The sequence below is a fragment of the Epinephelus fuscoguttatus genome, linkage group LG8 (genome assembly GCF_011397635.1).
Source record: "Epinephelus fuscoguttatus linkage group LG8, E.fuscoguttatus.final_Chr_v1".
In the NCBI taxonomy this organism is placed as follows: domain Eukaryota; kingdom Metazoa; phylum Chordata; class Actinopteri; order Perciformes; family Serranidae; genus Epinephelus; species Epinephelus fuscoguttatus.
The window spans coordinates 23,278,142-23,300,081 of NC_064759.1; the positions used below are offsets into that span (position 1 = coordinate 23,278,142).

The window sequence follows — 21,940 nt, forward strand, 5'->3', positions numbered from 1 at the left end:
CTTTAAAACTCATCCTCAGGCTGCCTTGGTGACCGTTTTAATGTAGTTTCCTGCAGATAAATTACACAACTGATCATAACAAATGAAAAAGCAAATGACATATAATGCCAGCTTTAAAGACTTTCATATGGCAATGTCTTAAACAGCTCTAAATCGTATTGTTTAAATCATTGCTGTTTTGGAATAAGGCTGATGAGTACATCAAAACATCTTAATGAATCAAGACTCTTGCCGTCATCTGCAATAAATGATAGGTGTGGCCAAGGCCAAGGCTGAACACACAACAAAAAAACTTTACAAAACATAAATGGCACATTTGTAATAGATGAGAGATTAATCAAGGATCAGTACGAATAAAATCTGAGGGATAATGTTGAACTGATAAATATCAGCAGTCACAATATTAAGAGTAAAGCTTTAACACCAGTGCATATTAGTTACCCTAAAAATATAAAAAGGAAAAAAATGATAGTTCACTCATATTAGTGCCTTGAAATGAGCTGTACACCATTGTTATGCTGTCTTTTGACTTTTCAAAATCTTAAAGCAGTTAGTAATGACACTAACTATGGCTCTTTTCTGTTGACATCTCCCAGTAAGCTCTGACAACAAGCCCGCATGAACAGTACCATCAACCCATAACTGAAGCAGCTAAATGGAACATCATTTATTAGATTTTCACTCATGCTTTACAGTGACATGTCAAAATGTGTCAAACTTCTTCAAATGCGTCATGTAGTTTGACAGAATCAAAAGACAATACTCCAAAGAAGACTCATGTTCATTATTAAATAACTCATTTCTTTATTACTCATAAAATATACAGCAATCTCAGTACTGAAAGAATTCATTGGAGCGTTGAATTCACAGTCATAATTTCTATGTACATGCTAGTTTCATCCCTCTTCAAGAAAAAGCAAGGAAAAGGAAAAAAAACGTCTTTTCCGTTCTACAGAAACTAGCAAATGTATTGTACATATTTCCAGTTAAAAGGATTTTTTTTCAACAGACAGAAAAGGGGGAGATTTGAATCATGGTAGGATCGAGTGGTTTCATTTTTTCCTGTAGTTAAAGCAAGCAAAACCTGTCAACAAACATTGACTAATATAAGAGCAAAAAATATCATTCAAACAGAAGGAAAATCAAACGCTGCCCTATCATTGGTTTACAGTGTTTCTTCTCACAAAGCTGAGCCTCAGATACCTCAGTACAGGATCAGTGCTTCTTAGAAATGTCTCATTACTTGCCTAGTGCGCATCACTGTACTTTCACAGCTGCCTCAACAAACTCATCATTTCTCAGTAACTAATGAAGGCACAAAATGAACACATAAATAGGAACCGAAATTACACAAATAATTTATTCTTGAAAGACTAAACCGCAATGGACAGGTCAATATACAAAGGTAAGGTCGATCAACTTAAAAATTACCTGGTGCACATATCAAATGTTTTTGAATGACTCAGGTCAGTAAATCAGATTTTTTCCCCCCTAAAGAGTTTAAGACATGAACATGGGTATATTAAAATTTTGATCTGAAAAAATAAATGATTTTCCGCCTGTAGGATTTACAGACTTGATGACAAGTGCATTCTGACAGATGTAGTGTGCGGATATCAACCTTCTCTAACTCATCAAGACATTTCAAAAATGAAAACTGGCTCCTTTTCCCCCCAACTAACCAATAAACCCCCAAAAATTCTCAGTCGCATTTACACAGTTAAAACTGGGTTAAAACGCATCCATGTCTTTTGGTCCCTGTCGGTTTAGCTCTCTGTGAAGTGCTACCATCCCTCTTTAGCAAGTTATTGCCGTACAAAAGTCGCTGTCCGCCCAACGAGTACAGTTTTTAGCACTCAAGAAGTCAGTGTTGGTAAAGCAGCGGTTACTGAGGTCCAGTATCAGCTGAAGGACACCTGGTGCTGGATGAGGTCTGGATGAGTGTGGGCCAGCCTGCTGCACTTCCTCCCTCTCTTGCTCTCTGGTGGGGAGGGGAAAGGGGGGGGACTCTTAAGGCTCCTGTGGGGGCTTTTCTTTCTTCTGCCCTCCCAAGCTGGCGGTGGGTGATTTTTAAGACACAGTGTGTGTGTTTATGCATTTGTCGCTCCCTCCTGCCCTTCAGTACGTCTCAGAGTCTGAGTCATTGAGCTCTTCGTCCTTGTAGAGGCCGTCGTGATGGCTGATGTTGTTGAAACTGCAGTAGGAGCTGTGCTCGTCGCGCAGCGCCGGCAGGCTGTCGAAGGTGACGCTCTTGGAGGGGCTGGTAGTGTAGTGGTTAATGGCATTGAAAGGGAGGGTGGGTGCCGGGGTGCAGGGGGACACAGGCATCATGGTGGCCAGGATGAGGGCTAGGCAGTCTGCCACATCTTTGTTGGGGGCACAAGCCAAGGCGGGTGTGTAACCTGAAACAATGACAGCAGAGTAGTGTTACATACTCTGTTAAAGTAATACACAGCTTCGATTTCAGGCATTGGTATTTCATCTGTTTAACCACCAGTGTGCAGGATTTAGCTGTGAGGTTGAAAAACTAAAATTTCTCCCCTTCACTCCTTGGAAGAGAACCTAATCTGTATGCATACATAAATGGCTCATTAGAAGGTAACAAAAACACAACTATTTTTCTTTTCAGGTGATTGTAAACTAATGAAAACACAGTTAGGAATATTATATATAATTTCTGCCAATTATTGCCTCTAAATCCTACACACTGAATTTTTAACAATGAAAGAAAAATCTGAAGGCTGTCCGTCATTTTGACAAGTTAGAACAACGAGGGCAATCTACAGTAATTCACACCCCCGTCCAGATGGTGGTGTGTGCATATTAATTGGCTATTATCTTATCTTGTCTTTGATCTCATGTGCATGACCTTGTTGTTTAGCAGTTTTAGCCATCACACTGGTAGGCTGTAATGCTACACAGCAATGCAAAATGTCTCTGCTGTGACTGCCGAAAAACATCATTCATTTCCTGTATGTGGTGTTGGCATGAAAAGTGACCGCACAGTCAGTGTCTCTGGTCATCTTTTCTCCCCATGCCCTTATAAATGCAAAATCTATATGCCATATTGTTAAAAATGAATTAATGAAAATTAAATACTATTAAATATGTCATTATCATTAAAAAAAAAGATGGGTAATGATAGATTATACAACTCAAAATGAAGACAAGAAGAAAGTCTAATGCAGCCACTGCACTGGACCTTTAAATGATTTGGCAGTAATTACATGGCTTTTCAGATTCACTACACATAAAATCGTAATGGGCCTCAAAATTTCTCATTAAGCTGATCTCAAAAATCCATGTAAGACCTGACCGAGGCATATTTTAATTGCTTGGTTATCAAATTATGATCCTGTTTTACCTGGTCTGTCTTATTATTTATTCCCTAAATGAACTTTATCCACAACATTAGTCACGTGTTTTAAAAGGTTAACACACAGCTGAAATGTCTCAAGTGTTGAACTAATTTAAACTGAATATAAAAGCAGCCTGTATGCTTAGTTGGCCCTTTCTGACACACTTTAAAAAACCAAAATATATTAAAGACAATGGTTATTAGTAAGAGAAAAACAAGATTGTGAATTTACCGTTTTCATCAACTGCAAGTACACTGGCTCCCTTTGCAAGCAGCTCTTGCACCACCACAGTTAAACCATTTCTTGCAGCCACGTGTAGAGGCCTTAAAAGAAACATAAAACATGGATGCACCAACAGGAAAGTCAATATTGCGCAATTTATATCTCTACATTAATAATTCAAATCTCCAGAGTAATCTACCCACACCACCACTCCATTCCATCACTCAGATGCAGCAAGAGACCAGACACTAATGTCACATAAGTGATACATACGTCTGTAAGGCGGCGTTAGTGGCATTAATGAGGTTTCTATCTGTAATCTTCTCCAATATCAACAAGGCACTGGTTTCATGTCCCTGTGGAAAAGAAGTAAAGTGTGATCAATATCAAAAACAACCTCACAGAAGAAATATGCAGTAAATATAAAATGTTTATAGCACTGAAACACATGCTTGCAAGACAATGCTGTTTACTTGCAGCTGTAGAGTGTAAGAACAGTGCCACCACATGGCCATACGAACCTTACTGCAGGCAAGATGAAGTGCAGTGTTCTTCACAGCATCCTGCAGAGTGAGATCTGCTTTCGCACTGCTCACCAGCAGTTCTGATCGTCAAACACAGGAAACATATTAAAGTTAATTCAATACAGCGCTGATTATTACATCCCCCAGAGATATTTATTTTCCAATCCGGTGGGTAAAATAGAGAAACGTTCATACCAACAGCGTTAGTCTGGCCATTTTCAGCAGCCATCATAAGCGGGGTCTTCCCTGCGGCGTCCACACTGTTGACCTGAGCGTTGTGGCTCAGCAGCAGCTGCAGACACTCTACATGGTCAGTGAAGGCTGCTGCATGTAGTGGGGTCCTGTAAGAATAACATAAGAACAAAGCTCACTTTTATCATACAGTCATTATGTGAGCTTTTTAATACAGTTACAAATAAGGCTGAAACTAATCAATAAAATTGATTAAAATCGATGAAGAAAAAAAGGTTGGCAATAAATTTCATCACTGATTCACTGGGTTTATGTTATGACGCACGGCAAACGCTGCAACAAAGTCTCCACTGTGTCCAGCGAGTGAGTGCGTCGCGTCATGTAACATGGGATACTCTGTCCACACTGAATCTGTTGAATATGCACTTCTGTTACGTCATGTCATACTCTAGATCAGACTGGAGACGTTACTACTTAAAAGATGGGTAAGTAGCCTACTTGTTTTCTTTCAACGTTTGTACTTTTTAAAAGAGAAAACTACTTTTATAATGTTATATTTGCTGGAAATGACAAACAACATATCCAACAGCATGTAGGCTGTGATTAGCAACAGTCATTTACCAGAAACTCTCAGCTCTCTGGTGAACACCCTCCAGCCAGGTGTCACCTTATTTAGGTTATTGTAGTGAAATACGGAGGCATTGTACAGAGAACTCATTTCAGCTTCACCAATCAGCCGTTCCTTGTCCATTGTGGCACTTTCAAAGCGAGCGACAGGAGTAAATCGAGTCGCCAGCAGCGAGTTAGGATATGCCAATAGGAAACAATGCAATCAAACTGATTTTGCCTCCGACACTTTCATGGCATCGCATTAACAGTGTACACTTTAGGTCGGACATTCATGCCATAAGTCAGAGACAGTCCACAGTAAATCATTAATTTCTTCACAACAGAAACTTGAGCAACAGCTTATCAAATATATAATAGTTACATTTACCTTTTAATATCAGTGCATTTATACATTCCCAAAGTCCATTTTTTTTTATTATTGTAGTGGCCTTGACAGTTTTTTTTTATTATTTGAAAGTTGCATTGTACAAGAAGCCAAGGAATAAGTTTCATTTTTTTTGTATAAAATGCTCTAAATAATAAAATTTGGCTTTCTTTTTATTTGGTTAAAAAAATCAATTAATTGAAATAATAACCAACAAGTTAATTGTTTTTTAAAATAGTCATTAGTTGCAGCCCTCATTTCATACCCCCTGAGGCTGTTACACTTGTCTATGATGTGTTTGTACCTATTTTTACTGTCTTTGGTGTTGACAATGGCAGGGCCCAGAGTGTCTATCAGCATTTCGGCAGCGCCTTCGTTGTCATGGATCCTGAACAAGAAAAAGACGTGCACAATTATGTCATCCGTTACAGGTCTTGTCCTGATGTATTCGCTGATCGAAACAGGAGACGGCTCAAGATCTTACACAGCACAGTGGAGGGGGCTGAAAGAATTGCCTTCGGCCTTGTGAAAAACCTCTTGTTCAAGCAAAACCTCCACGCACGTATCGTGACCTGCGGGAGAAAAAGCATTAACCAGATCAGCCTTCCTTTGAGTGCTCACAATCAGCACTCTGTTAAAACATCTGTCCTTGCCAGCATGTGTCAACATTTAGCCTTTGGGTGCAAAAGGAAATTTCATAAAAACACAGAATAAAGAACAGACATAAAAAATAAATCATCCATGTCTATTTCATATCTACATTTGCTTGAGTGCTCATTTTTGCTTTCTTGGCAGCTTGCCTGTCTTTAAGAGCATACATTACCAAACATCTGATGTACATTCCCATAACTATATTGACTGCTTTTTAAGGAACTCTTCAAAGCCTCATCTCTGTACCATTGTAGCAGGCCCAGTGCAGTGGGGTGTAGCCTTGGTTGTCTGTTAAGACAGGGAGTGTTTCCACTGATTGGGCAGCATGCAGCAGGCCTCCCAGTACCCCAATGTGTCCGCATGCCGCTGACAGGTGGACTGGTGTGCGTCCTTTACAATCCCGCACCAGGAAGTTGGCGCTGTGCTGAAGCAAGGCCTCCACGCATTCCTCGTGACCGGTCACCGCCTGAATCCAGGTAACAGTAGATGTTAGTGTTCTGACTGTTGACTGATCATATCCTGAATGATTATGTGTTTCAAATGTTTGATGAAAGCGGACCAATGTTTATTCCTTCTGTTGACATACAGGCAGAGCTGCACAGTCTAAATCAAAATCTGAGATAAGCTGACTAGCTGCCATTAAGCAGAAAAAATAAATTGGATAAATCCATATCCAAATGTGGTCCCTCAGTAAATATACAGTATGTGTCTGTGTGTGTGTGTGTGTTTGTGTAAAAGAATGGGAACGTCTCCTTACCCCTCTATGTAGGGCTGTCCTGCCCCACTTATCTTTGGCTTCTACACTGGCTCCCTTATTTAGCAGAGAATACACACAATCTGTGTGTCCACTCAGGACTGACAGCATCAGGGGGGTTCTAGGAGACAGAAATAGAAAATAATGTCAGCAATGACTTTAGAACATGAGTAAGGAACAAATAAATACATCACAAACATATTTTACTTACTGTCCATTCCCATCTTGAATGTCGACTGCACTTTGAAGATCAGCATTTCCAATCAGCAAACGCAAACACTCTGAATGACCATTAGTAGCTGCAGGGAAAGAACGAACACTCATTGTTCATTATATAATACTGAATGTGGTTTTGAAATTTCAGATGTAGGCAAACTCCTGAGCCACCAAGTCCAGGTCCATACCTGCAGCATGGATGGGGGTTCGCTTCAAGGTGAAGTCCTTAACAAGGATGGAGGCTCCCTGGTTGATCAGGACATCCACACACTCTACATGGCCCTTAAAAGCAGCCAGGTCTAGGGGCGTGCGCCCTTGGCTGTTTCTCACATCTAGATCCAGCAGAGACTGCACCAGAACCTCCATTGCTTGGTGGTGACCATGGTATGCCTGTGTGATTAATTTACCATGAATATGTTACCATAAAGAAGCTGAAACTGAGGATAATGCCATAATAAGGATAGTAGGATAAAGAGAATACGTATGATTACTCACAGCAAGGTGCAGGGGGCTGACGGGGGCTCTGACATCCGAGTCATTCAGGATGTCTGTCCCTGAGGTTTCCATTAGCTGAACAAACCAGGTACACAAGTTATAACCTACTTCAGATTTAAGGATGCACTGATTGTGAAATCCTGTGCTGATACTGATTTAAAAATAACACTTTGGCTGACAGCCAATACCAATTCTTTGTTGCTGTTTCTCACCAAAAACTAAATTTTACAAGATTACATCTGAAAAAAATCATGTTAACATTAATTTTTCGAATAGCGCTTGACACATCATAACCTAACTCTATGCAACCTCCATCAGCAGTTAGTTCAAGCTACCAGTCGCTTGGAGTTGATGACAGCTAGCTCTACTTCCGCTGATGTCAACATGGATCTGCTGTTTACAATGTACATTATCAGGCAACAATAGGGTGCATCCCCATGACGCGTCAATACTGAGATTACTGTGTTCTTTCATCCTGAAGGTGTCCTAGGATGTAAGATATCTATTTTTCCCCAAACACATTTTCTATTTTCTCCAGGAGCTTTTTTAGCCTGCGCAAAATTGATGTGACACAAAAGAAAAACATCGGCCGCTGCCATTGGTGAATGTCATTTTGTTTGCCAATAGGCTGATGGCAGTCAACGAGGCGAAAAACAGCCAATATCAATGTTCAGCTGATAAATCAGTGCATCCTTAAAGTGCATTTAAATCACTTGCTTAGACACTAAGCTCAGTACTACAGATGATCTTGGCATTGTTGCCTACTCTGAAGGCAAAAGTCAGAAAAAGATCAGCTCACTGTACTTATATCTACCATCAAATTCAAAATAACAGAGCAACTTTTCAATCTTGCGAGATCTTGAGATCTTACTCAGGCAACGTAAAATAGCCATCACAAAGCAGAACGAGCAAAATATAAGAGACGAAAACTAGGAAGTAGAAAAAGAAGTACAAATTTAACTCACCACATCTAGGGGTGTTTCACTTGCAATCTGAAAAGAGGGTGAAAGAAGCAGCAAAGCATTAAAACATTATAATAGAGCAATACATAAATACAGAGATGCTGATTGTTATGCATCGTGGATGCAGTGAATTTCTCACCAGCTCCAGACAGAGGCGATGTCCATACGCCGAGGCGTAGTGCACAGCGTTGTAGCCCTGATTGTCCCGGATCCCTGGATTTGCATCATTTCGCAGTAAATATTCCAGGCACCTGCAGAAAAAAACAAAGAGGGTGTATTAAAACAACATCATCTTTCAAGTCTTGAACCATTACTCAGCATAACCAATAACACAACTGAGCTGTTATCTATAAAACCCTCAAACACAACCTGCCTCCCACACAGCCACCCGCTCCTTTAACAAACTGAATTTTCAAAGTATTACTGACTTTCCATCTGTGTCAGAGGCCGCAGCGTAGTGGAGAGGAGTGCAGCCCCGCTCGTCTAGGTCATTGACGCTGGCCCCAGAGCCCACCAGCGCAAACAGGCACTGGTAGTTACAGTTGGCAGCAGCATAGTGCAGAGGGGTCCTGGAAAAGCAAACACAGCTCAGTTCCCTCTCCAAATCTAACAAAGAAACTGAGACAGAACAATCTATTGATCCAAAGTCATAATTAAATTCCACAAACCTGCCAAAGCTGTCCTTTCTGTTAAAGTCTGCCCCAGTGTTGAGGAGAAGATTGAGACATTCCAGGTTTCTGAGGGATTATAATATAATGAACTGATAAATATAATAATATTCTTTTTGTTATAGGTCATGAACTAAACGGTAATGCTCCCAGTTAATATTAAACATGTTATTCAGCTGTCCTGTACTCACCCTCCAGCAGCTGCAGCATGTAAACAGGTCCTTCCAAAGTCATCAGGAGTATCAATATCAAATCCTGCATTAGAGAAAAGACAATGAACAAGATCCTGTATACTGTACATTAGGAGTGGATGACTAGACAAATCTACTGGCTATCTGTAATTGGCTGAGTACATCGGCAGTTGCTATTATTTGTGTGATTTTTGTCATTTTAGTTTACTGATTTATTTTATTGGTCTGCCTCTGAGGACTGGAGGAGGAGTGAGAGCCGCAGCTCAGCAGGCAGCTGCTAAGCTGGCTGTAGGCAGAGAGACAGCAGGGAGAAACATCATGTAGAGCCAGCATATTTCACAATCTAACTTGATGAATTAAAGGTCAGGTGAGTAGGATTATGGGGATATGTTGGCAGAAACTGAATATTACATAATAAGTATTTTTTCTTTAGTGTATAATTGCCACAAAATAAGAATTGCCGTGTTTTTGTTACCTCAGAATGAGCTGTGTATATCTACATAGGGAGCTGGTCATTGTCTGCAAGGTCCGCCATGTTGCACTGCAATGTTTCTACAGAAGCCCAGAATGGACAAACCAAACACCATATAGAGGCCCCTCCACGATGAGCGGTGTCAGGAAAAAATTTGTAAGGTGAAACTGCTTTATTCAATGTTTTTCTAGTTTAAATCACTAGCTCCGTTTGTTTTGGGGAGGAAGAGACCTCTCCGGATAATTCGTCTCCCGGTAACAACCTCCGGAACATCTGGGTCTTAAGTTATCAGAGAAATATGGTGAGTCCACATTAGCAGGTGTTGGGCTAGCCGAAGGGACCTCTGCAGATAATTTGGCTCCAGGTAAAAAAATTACCTGAACAATAGAATCTGAAGGAATCCCAACTGGAAGTTCACACTTGGCACATTGGAGACATTTCAGCTGGTTGCAATCTGCAGTCCTCACCATTAGGTGCCAGTAATTCCTACACACTGCTCCTTTAAGGGTTTATTTCGACCAAACCAAAGACGGTGATTGTTGTATAACAGAGAAAAGACTAATATTGATGGTTTTGGTAAGTTTTTTAGTTTCTCTCAGGTTTGAGTGAAGTGTGCTTAACTATGAGTTAACAAGGCAATTAAGGTAGTTTCAGTTAAGTGAAAGAGATGAATTCAGAAGGTGCATGGTTGTACGTGTTTGTGCACACACACATGCATGAAAATATCGACAATCGCCAGTTGTTGGGCTGATGGAGGCCATTGCCCAACCCTAATGTATATGAAGTTTTACAGTGCAGACCTTGTCAAGAATTCTGAGTTACTAACCTGCACTAATTGAACCATTCAAATACAAGACTTCCATAATTTTCTGCTGTGACTATTTGGGTCACTACTATTGATTAAAAGTTGCTCACCTGAAGACAGGAGCTTTCTGCAGCAGTCAGAGAACCCACTGAGAGCAGCCAAATGCAGCGGGAACATACCATGAACCCCTCGTCTGAAAAAGACACAATCATGTTACTTAGTATCACTCAAATATCACTGGTGCTAAGGGTAGGAACGCACTATTAATAGTACAGAATCATCTGCATCAGTTACATAACAGACATTAAACCTATACTTTGGAAAGGTTTAAACATGCAGCTCTGCCACGATGCAGAAAGTAAGAACAGTTGCTGAAAAAGGGGCAGGCAGGCTCACTTACTTAGCTGTATCAGCTCTGTTGGTGATGAGGGTGTTGATGAGCAGCTCGTGTCCATATCGAGCTGCAATGTGCAGTGGTGTATTTCCGTTCTTATCTTCACAGTCAATCTCAGCACCTTAAAAAAAGGAAACAGACCAAGCACTTAGCTAGTGTTACGCTGAGAAGCAGTTTGGGTTTTACAGTCCAGCTTGAGAAATAAAGTCAGCAAGGCTGCATTTTAAGAGGAGCTCACCATTTTCAATGATTGCTTGAGACCTAGAAAACCTCCCATGGATTGCTGTCATGTGGAGCGGAGTCTTACCATCTTTACTCTGGAGTGAAATAAAAACATGGAGGTATCACAACGTTGATCATGACTATGGCTTTCGGCTTTAGAGTATATTTCCCAAACAGGAGGCTCCAAAAAAACTCCAAAAATTATGAAACTGCATTTCTGACATCTATTAAAAGTCAAGTAGTTTCGTAAAAATACATAAACAATCCAAATAAGCACTTTGAGTCACACACAAGCAGCAGGTGTGACTGTTTAAACACTGACTCTTAACCACAACTATTCAGTCTTTGTTTCAACTTTTAATTGTAACGCTGGTGTAATGATTTCTCAATAGCAGAACTGCATCTGGTAAAGGAGTGCCAGTTATGCAGTACCTGCTTTCCCACATCACACTGAGCAACCCTTTTCCAAGTTAAAAGTTCTCAAAAAGCCTGAGGCAACATTCTGGTTTTTACTTACCTTGATGTTGACATCAGCCCCGTTGCACACTAGGAGCTCCAAACAGAGTGCCCCGTGGCGGGACGCTGCGGTAAAATGGAGAGGAGCAAAGCCCTTCTCGTTCACCTGGTTGACATTAGCTCCGCACTCTATGAGCTCATTCACCACCACATCCTGCCCATTGTAACAGGCCACATGGAGGGGTGTGTTGCCATATGCATTGGGCTCATTGATCTGGACAACAAGAAAAACAGGGATTATACTTTCACTACTTTTACTCACAATAAAAATTATTAACAAAAATTATGTCGAGTCATTACCCAAAACATAAGAAGTGCATAAGGACAGGTTATGTGTTATTACATTTGTTTTCACTCCTCATCAGATCATAAGATAAAGCAGTGACTGCAGTGAGATGACAATAAGCTTGTAGGTGGAACTTACATCCACCCCCAAGTCCAGGAGGTATTTGACAACACTGATCATTCCACTGGAAGCTGCTGCATGTAGGGGGGTGTAAGATTTCTTATCTTTGCAGGCCACCTCGGCCCCATGAGATGCCAGCAGCTTTACCACTTCTATGTGTCCTGAAATGAAAGAGAAATATTTGATTACGTAAACAGAGATGTCATCAGCTGTTTCATTTGGTCACACAGGAACATGAGTATTCATTTTAACATTTGAGACCTTTACAGGGGCTCTATACGGAATTCAGAATGTATGTGTTATCTGGATACAGTTCCCAAGATGGAGGTGGCTGAGCTGGTGGCTAGCAGCTAATGGTGCTAACTCTATAAACAGCACTAAACAACAGCAATAATGCCAACAGAGTTATCCAGAGGGGGTAGCAGAGGTTGGGTGCTACGCTCCCGCAAATACACTGTCCTGATCTGCACTGCGCTCAGTGGCAGCAATGAGCTGGTCAGTGGGATACACAAATGCACTAAGATCCATGTGCAACCAGGCCAGTTTACTTACTACAACAAACCACAAAGAAGCTTGGATTACAACACACAAAGAGCGTGACTTCATTCTCTGCTCAGGATGCCATTACTCCACCATATCTTTAAATAGCAAATGATTGTTTGCTGCTGTATTAATGTTCTGAATGTCGTACAGTTACATAAGAAACTAATAATGTGAGGTAAACATGATTTATTACCCATGTAGGCTGCCCAGTGGATTGCACGGCGGTCCCTCTTGTCAAAGGCATTGATGTTTGCTCCTCTGGAGAGCAGGATCCTCACCATCTAACAGCAGCGATGGAGAAAGAAGAGCAGTCAGGAAAAATGTCAAAGGAAGTTACAACTTGAACAAATTCTGCTGCCTTTCAGTCAATGTGGCAACTCATTTAACCACTGTGTATACATGATGTTTAATGGGGCTAACAGGCTGAATCTCTGGTCTACACCACATGCATGCGTACAGTTTATATTGATTTAATCTTATCTTGTGAATTAGATGAGCTTCCATAAGGCTTTAAATCATTTTTTAATTGCTGAGCATACACTCAATACAGGTGCATCAACAGGACAAGAAAACATTGAGCATGAAACTCCACAACTGCCGTGCTCACATCTGTATTTGTTGGTGTTTTACTGGAGCTTTGCTGCATAACCAAAAGGTTCCTCCAAACAGCTTTTATGCACTTGATTTGCATAAGCACATTTCCACCTTTAAGATAACTCTTTTGCATGTTAGTATTTGATTCCAATGATTCATTTGCATGCAAGCACGTGATTGGACAAGCAACACACTGTGCGTCAAGCATCCTCGAGTGAGCGACCACAATTTATGACTGACAGCCCGCAGTTTGAGTTTGTTTCCATGTGGATAAACACTGACGGTCTGATAATGTGTTATTCTCTAAACAAACTGCGACTAGTTCACTAAAGAGCGGATCCATCGTTTGATGAGCTGTGGCTTCTCCAAGTACAGAGTTTGTCACAGTGTTTTTGTGCAACTGACTACCAGATCGAAAGCCTGATAATTATTACCTTATCAAAACTCTGCTACACACCAACACAGAGGCTCAGCTTAGTTGTGTGTCTAAAATCGGAAGTGAGAATAGGCGGCAGAGTACGCCAAATACTGTCAGTACAAATACCTTACTGTCATTTGTTAATTTTTCACTATGTGCAGCACTAAAAAGCTCCATGACAAAAAACTTGAAACTTAATCAGAGGAAAAAGATACCAAGAGGAAGACTAACAACTGACTACATGTTTCTCTAACTAATGCAATGTGTATGTAGCCACCAAAATAATAATTACTGCTGCAACTAACAGTTACTTTAGCTACTGAATAATCTGTACATTATTGTCTCAATTAATCGATTAATAGTTCTACCAAATAATTGGAAAACTGTGAGAAAAGCCTGTTAAAATATCCTGCAGCCTAAAATGAGTTCATCACTTGTCTTGTTTTGTCTAAACAACACTTACAAACCCCAAAAAATCTTCTAAAATTAAAGACAAAGGAAAGCAGCAAATCCTCACATTTGAGAACCTGGAAATGTCACAATTTTGGTATTTTGCTTGAAAAATAAGTTTAATTTTCTGTCAGTCTAATGATTTAATGACTAATCATTGCAGCTCTAATGGCATGACATGATTTATTGTGGTTATGACAGTTATGGTTATGGCTGGCACAGCTTTTAAACACTGGGTCAGCAGTGCTTTAAGGGGATGTTGACTGTTTCACTTCAACTTGTTAAACAGGCAATAATGTGGCCATTGTTCACTTGTTCTGTATTGCAATGCCCATTGTGTTAACTCGTTTATGGGGCAAGCAGAAACACTTCCTCTCAGTAAGAGGAGAAGATCAGGAGCTTATACCAACAGCCGCTAAACACACCCAACATCAAGCCTGTTGTGTCAATATGAGCAATACTTTTAAAGACACACACACACACACACACACACACACACACACACACACACACACAAAAACAGGACAGACTGTACAGCCACACAATCAGCAATAACTCTTAAAGTTAGCACACCTTTTGTTTCTTATAGTGAACGATATTCAAATGTGCTGCCATTTCTCTCCATTAAGATACAGCTAAATCAATACTGAAGACATTAAAACACTTGGAGTACAGCTCACAGCTGAATCAAATATTACCTCCAGATGACCGCTGAAGGCTGCATGATGCAGCGCGGTCCTGCCTGCCCTGTCGGACACATTCACATTGCTGAGCAGTGGGACGAGGGCCTCGGCGCAGCGGACTGCTTTATTCGCTGCGGCGATGTGAAGCGGCGTCTGCCAGTTCTTGTCTCGGGCGTTCACGTCTGCAGAGTGTTTCAGCAATACCTGGACAGCCTCCTGCAAGAAGTCGTCACATTAAGGTTTAAGTTCCACGCTGTTTAGATTTGTAAATCATTGCTCAACAAAAGTGTGTGTTACACAGAACCAGAGGAACCTTCACATACCTCGCTGCAGGACGCCACAGCCCGGTGCAGAGGAGTGAGCCACTTGTTATCTTTGGCATTTACTCTGGCACCTAAAAGTCAGAGGACACTGGCTGTTAGACTTTTAAGGTCACAGAGTTAGATGACACCTGGTGCAACGTTTCAACAAAACAACTCAAGCCTTTATAACAGTTTTAAGTCCTATTTATCATATCTCCATCTGCATATTCGTAAGAAAAGCGAAAACTGCAAAGGGTGCACGTCAAAGTATTTTACAATATTGAATGCAGATGCACCATCTGGCCACACAGGCATTTGAAATATGCCATTATGTTCTCAGACAGGTTAACATTGCTGATCATTTACCAGTCCATTCAATACCAAGAAAAACAAACTGTATGACAGAACCTCCATGTACGGCAGGGAGAAGAGAGGTGATGATGATGTTGCTTAAAGTGATTTGCAAGGGTTTAAGTGGATGCCAATGTAACTGATGAACCTTCCAACCTTTTTCCCAAACTAGTAACATAAATTTGGCCATATTGGTTACCATTCTTAAACCATTCTGCTTTCAGTTACATTGCTGGATGTGATATTGATGATAAATGTTTCCAGTTACTGGATACTGAGTTCTAAATGCTCTACACTACAGAAATAACAAAAATTGACTTAATCCTGTCTATACGTATACAGATATTTTTGTAAACTGATATTTTCCTCCACATTTGGCCTCTTTCCACACATGACTAGAACGGAGTTTTTTTAAAAATGCCTTCTACTGTGAAGAGCTAACAAAACTCCGGTTACTGTTAATGTGTGTGAGCACTTAAAACAGAGCGTTTGGGAAATGATGGCATCATCTTTCCAACAGACGCATGCCCCCTCTTGATTTATGTAATGAACATACACTACAAACCACAACAACAATGGCAGACTACTGGTTCGCTAACAGTTTGTTAGCATTGCCCGGTCTAATGGCGAATTAACACTTGAACTCTGTGTTGCTGCACTACTTCATAGACGAACGGAGCTGTCTGCGGTGTCCAATGTTTCTGCCCCATCTCAGTGTCCATGGTTTCAAGTCAGCCAGAGACGATGATTTTGGATCAGGAAGAGTCGAACCAGCAGATGGTGGGACACTTTCCAGGGTGGGATTGTTGTCGATGAGGAACAGAAGGAAAGGTTTAGTATGTCCAGAGCATCACTCGTATGTCTGAGTGAGCCCTTTCATCCTTACATTGAAGTTGGTGTTTTGAAAAATGTGACAATGGCTTGTATATTTTACTGCCTTTGTGACGAGGGGAGACTGCTGAAGACAGCAACAGCAACAGTAACCTGTGAGTGTTCGGACACATTTTTGAGTTCTTGTGTAGAAGAGATATTTTGTAAAATGAAGGTCGTGTGGACAATTTTTTTTTTTTTTTTTTTTTTAAATGGAGGGGAAAGAGATCTGTTTTCAAAAATATCTGTAGACATGTAGACATGGCCTTAAACAGCTTTTGTACATAAATCCTTCTCCTTTTGAAGAACATACCTGAAAGAATCAGCAGCTCAATAATTTCTGCATCTCCGAGATAGGCAGCAGCATGCAATGGAGTTCGCTTCTCATTGTCCTGTAACAAGTGAGCATTAACGACATGAGTAGGATTAGACAGAAACAAAAACACAGTGACATTATAATCACATCTTTTCTTTTCGTTATGTAACATTACAATGCAGGAACGGAGCGATAACCATTAGATGTTGACAAACAGTCACTGTTTATGGCAAAAAGAAAGTGGGTTAAACACAAATTGAGTAACCCTAAAAGCCTTCGTGTGAAACACAAGCAAATACAAACCAGCTTTATTTTGAAACAAACACCCCCACCAAGGCAGTAATGGTGAGGAATGCAATAAAAGAGGCAGAGCCAGATCATGCAGCGGGAACTGTAAAAACAAACGATGTGCTTTTTGTACTCAAAAAAACTATTATCTGAAAGAGTCATATGAGGCCTTTCAAGGACAATTACACATTAGAGGTTTTAAATTCTGTGTCGCTGGGATGTTTTTTAAATATAACAATAATATGAGGAAACAGATGCAGAGATTAGTGAGAGTCGGTTGGGATTACCTGTGCATTCACATCCTCTTTTTTGAATATGAGTGAGCGTACTTCATCTGGGTCCACATTGAAAATAGCTTTCAGCAAAGCAGGCTGTAAAAGAAAGATTATGTCAAAATCAACAGGAACATGAAACACTGTCTCAGACTTTCATTATTAAAGTAAAAAAATGAATGCCAGACCAACAGCCTGTAAGTACACCTTGTTTGTCAGACTAGAAATTTGAGAAAACAATAACCGTTCACACCTTGGAAGGTTTAGACCTTAGAGAGAATTCAGGGTCCACGTCGTCAAGCACAACAATACACACGCGGCTCATTTGCTCAGAGATTAGCTGCTAAAAAGTCCCTATATATTGTTGTTAAAAATCATTTTCAAAAAAGCACAGACTGGAGCAAAGCAATGTTCATAAAAAGATACAGACTGTCAGGATTGATACTGACAAATGCTGAGCAGCCACTTTCTAATTCAGTTCTGTGTTTACAGCCTGTTGGCAAGCAAAACCACATCCATCCCACAGCACAGAGAGAAATATCATAATCTTTCAGCGAATACAAGTCCAGCGCTGTGCTCCGAATGACTGATGTGCCGTCCATCATCGCTTTTTGTCCAAAGTCGTGACTGTGCCTGCATCGTAAGCGGAGGTCGACACGGAAAAAAGGAAAACGTCCACAGTTTATGTGGTTCACGACATCCTACATGACAACAGGTGGAAAAGATGATAAAAGTCAAAGTTTCCAAAGTAAAGCTGAAGGAAAAAATCTGGGAGTTATTTGGGAAGTCCGACTCTTATGGATCGTGCCATTCTTGCCCTGGCTTCTTAAAGAGTAGCTACATTGGCTCCACCTTTCTTAGGGGTGTATCCAAAGGGAAATGAACCACTGTGGATTTTATACAACTTCAGCTGTGCTATATAAGCAAAATACTGTATAATAAACACCATGTTTTCCTTATTTCCATTTTGCACAATTATTCATACTTGTGCCTAAAAAACTGAAACCATATCAAAGATTTATTGCAATATGTATTGACTCTCATCCAGTAAGTTATTCATTGTGACTGCTGCAGCATTTTTGCCAACACTTCCTGTAAGACAATGCTCTGTTACACAACTTGCAATGTTTCCAAATAGTGAGTCCAAACTGAGAACCCAACGCTCCAGCACAGCTGATGTAAAACTTGTCAGAGTGTCTACAACATCTGGTCCATGTATTTGCCCACATCTTCACAACTGTTAGCAGTATTACAACCTTAAGCAACAGTTAGCTTTAATATCATATTGCAGCTGCACATTTCTACTTTTAACCACCAGCTAATAAAATCACTCACATGGTGGTAAAGCATAATTTTACCACACCATAAATAACGGGGCTGCATCCCAAATTTAGCATTGCTACTTTCTTGTTCGCGTTGGATGACCTGGTCCACAAAGCACCAAGCTGGCAGCTCTGGTTCAGTCTACAACACATTTAATCAAATGTTTGCTTGAGTTTTTTTTGTTTGTTATTAACCAGTGTTACATATCTATGATTTGCAAATTGATTTGGAAACAATGCTGGAATCAATGCCCCTATCAACAGTCACGAACTGTATAATTAAGTGTGTTAATGGAGCTCCATGTGTCATGGCAGCCAGCTCAACACTGCTGCACACTCCTATCTGATCTACCATAACACCAGCAGTCTTTGATCAGGCAGTTTTCCACTGCCTGTGGGAGGAGGCTGGCATGGATGGGGAGAACAGTGAGGGCAGGGGATCCCTTCCAGAGGCTGCAACTGGTTACCCATGAAAGACCCAGATGGAACATTCCTGGCTTTCACAAAAAACTTAACTCTTCCCTGACTTTAGTCACGCTTAAAAAACAAATTAACTTGGGTTTGCAGCCACAACAACCACCATTAAACATTTTCCTCCCAACAAGTCCTAGCTGTGAAATCTGGCAATGGTAGATATGTGTCAGGTGAGCTATTATGAAACACTTCCGTTTACATGTGAGCAATCATAACCTCTGAATGAGCAATGTGCACTCATGTATCCAAAACAAAGTGTAAGATGAAGAAGCAGGAGGGTCCTGTTACAAAGAGTCAGCAGGTTTTAAAATGATCTGTCGTAATGTAATCTTATTAGCCTTTGTCTGCCTTAAATACATATCCAGAGGGAAATAGTACATAAACCTAATGTTTGAGGGAAAACAACAACACTGACATAACCTTTCCTTTGAACAGCCCATCGCTCTGCATACAATTATTTCCATGAGCTGGCTTTCTTCCTGTGTACAGTCAGAATGATGTAGCATGCAGAGTACATTCGTTCATTAAGACTTCATCCTTCATTTAACCCACCAGGCTGCCCAGCTAGCTAATTAGCTAATGTGCAGCCATGTAGACTGCATGTACACAACACTTGTAGTTTATATGGAATAGTTTGAGCCACATATTTTGCAAACCCTATCAAATAGAACTCGCTGTGTCTGGATCCAACTAGTCGTTCTGTACTGTTTCCCAGTATGTCTCAATGACTCACAACCACATTGTTATCCAGCATTCACTCTAAGCTTTGTGAAAGTCGAGCATGAAACCGAGCACTTTCACCTTTAGCAGACAGAGAACATGCACTGTATGCAAAAAACTCAACTTGTCTGCTGCAAGACGTCCGGATTTAACAAACTAAAAAGTCAAACATTGTATGCATTACTGTTTAATATAGTAAAAATCTACTGTGAACACTTAACTGACTAATTCAAAGTATACCTGGCAGTGTAGGTAAGATGATTCCATTTGAAGTATATTAAAACCAACAGGACAAGATAGTTATGCCCTTACACAAATTTAAGCCACATGATGCATTTCAGCAGTCGAATTCATGCTCAATAAGTATTTAGAATAAGCCAGACAAAGACAACCATTGCCATCTGGGGACCAAGTAGCTTACAGTCCCTTTTTAAAAAAACATAACACAATCCTCTCATTCACTTACTATAATGGCCATGAATATCTGCAGGGTGCAAGAGTGCTCAGAGTTTCTAGGGACAAATTCAGGGTAACAAACAGGCACTTGTTCCTCTTACACTGTTTCATTTTGAAGATTTCAGTATATCCCCGACAGTAAAAAGAAGGGACAAATCTACATTTTGTTGTTTTCAGTTCTGCAGTCCTGCACGACTGGTGTAGGAGATTTTCTATGCTTCTCTGGCTGCACGACTATGCACCTCCTCTCCTCATACAAGCCAGCCTAGTTAATACCATCACCATGGAGACAGCTCTTTGGCAACTCCACCGGCTCACATGAGCCCAGGTACACGATCATTCAAGCACACGCACACACACGCACACACTCAAACACAATGAAAGACACATGCACATACATATGCTACAAGAATAGCAGGCATGTCCAAAACACAGCCCTTAAATGATAAGGGAAAGCTATTCTCGTTTTCACAAGTAGGTGGCAAGTGTTTAATCTAGTTAGAGGATGCATGTCTAATAATGTCACACAGCCAGTCCCTTCACACATTTATTATAACCATTACACAGCAGTTTGCCTACTGCATGTATACAATTCAAGAAGCCCAAATAAATGTCTTTCTTCCTAAACAGGTTATAAAAAAGGTCAATTATTAGCAGTATTTACAAGGACATAGACACTTGAAACTTGAGATCAAATACACAACTTATCTGTAACGCTGTTATAGGCCAGCTATAGTAATTAAACATTAAGAAAATCACAACACTGAGCAGGGCACAAAGGCTCTCGCAGATCCCTCCTGCCACAACACAGTGGTGGTATTCAAACAAGATTAAACATTTAGTGAGGGGAATCGGTGCATAAAAGCTTCATCATTATTTATGTGTTTACATGTTACCCAATCTCTTAGCTTTAAAGCCTCACCAGCTGAGGTAGCTAGCAAATGTCACAAACGTCCAGTTGTCACAGTAACGTAGCTAACAATCAACAGATCGCTTTGGTTGTTATGGTTATCATCTCGTACTACATAACAGAGATTTAATAGCTGTTATCATCTCATACAATCACTCGGACGCTACAGCCATAGCCCAGCGTTGTATTGTTTAGTGGCAACATGCTAACTAGTCACTTCTCAACTGAGTGGCTATTAGCATTTCACGCAGGCTCGGGCTAATTGCTGAGATAAACACAGTATCATTAGCTGGTGCAACTCAACAAGCGCTTGAGCATGTGTCTCTGTGTAAATGTGATGCCTTGAAATATCGCCCCAAAACATCAAACACTCCATATGTGATTCGCCCAACAGTATTGTACTTAACTTTCACCTAATACGAGACAATTTATCAGCTAACCCCACGTGAAACGTTTAGGGAAATGCTTCCGTTTCGGGGAATAGTTGGAGAAACTCGAATTACATTCCGCTAGCGAATGTTGAAATCGGGGGAGCTAGCTAACATTAGCCAGCCGACACTAGCTTAAACTTAGGTCAGCTTTTCACACAATGATCGCTTACCTGGTCTCGAATTTTGAGAACCACCATATTTCTGGGATTTTAATTGTTCTCATGCAGATTCATAAAGGGATATTTGTCTCCTTCCGAATAGCAGTGTTTGATCTCGGTAGCTCTCCCGCTGGTCTGCTGGAGGCCTAGCGTGACGCTAGCTTAGCTCTCTTGCTAGCTGCCTAACCTGATGGCATGAAAGCAGAGGAGTAGCGGAAACTCCATAGCATTGCCGCCACCATACGTCGCCTCCCAAAAAGATGCGATCCAATTGGTCGAACCTGCTGTAGGTCCCAGTCAGAGAGCTCGTGATTGGTTGTTGCTAACAGCGCTCTGTGA

General features: G+C 40.8%; 1 protein-coding gene across 1 annotated transcript; it reads right to left on the reverse strand.

Annotated features, from left to right (window-relative positions):
* Positions 1 to 769: 769 nt before the first annotated feature.
* ankrd28b (ankyrin repeat domain 28b) lies at positions 770 to 21,940 on the reverse strand. The gene is made up of 28 exons (XM_049583545.1): positions 21,614 to 21,940; positions 17,146 to 17,229; positions 16,568 to 16,646; positions 15,055 to 15,125; positions 14,747 to 14,947; positions 12,780 to 12,867; positions 12,062 to 12,204; positions 11,639 to 11,851; positions 11,138 to 11,216; positions 10,906 to 11,020; positions 10,616 to 10,698; positions 9,229 to 9,292; positions 9,038 to 9,106; positions 8,798 to 8,938; positions 8,509 to 8,620; positions 8,373 to 8,399; positions 7,408 to 7,482; positions 7,101 to 7,302; positions 6,908 to 6,995; positions 6,700 to 6,817; positions 6,189 to 6,408; positions 5,776 to 5,863; positions 5,596 to 5,679; positions 4,301 to 4,446; positions 4,103 to 4,185; positions 3,855 to 3,937; positions 3,591 to 3,682; positions 770 to 2,402 (listed from the first exon to the last, which is right to left on the reverse strand). The coding sequence occupies exons 1-28, from the start codon at positions 21,638 to 21,640 to the stop codon at positions 2,119 to 2,121; spliced, it is 3,159 nt and encodes a 1,052-aa protein (XP_049439502.1). The 5' UTR covers positions 21,641 to 21,940; the 3' UTR covers positions 770 to 2,118.

What these genes read in the sequence shown, in the direction of transcription:
- ankrd28b (XM_049583545.1), bottom strand. Translation starts at nt 21,640, where the DNA reads ATGGTGGTTCTCAAAATTCGAGACCAG. An exon ending in TGAGCTGCTGATTCTTTCAG is followed by an intron (nt 15,126 to 16,567) that starts GTATGTTCTTCA and finishes TCTGACTTTTAG; the next exon opens with GTGCCAGAGTAAATGCCAAA. An exon ending in AACAGAGCTGATACAGCTAA is followed by an intron (nt 10,699 to 10,905) that starts GTAAGTGAGCCT and finishes TGTCTTTTTCAG; the next exon opens with ACGAGGGGTTCATGGTATGT.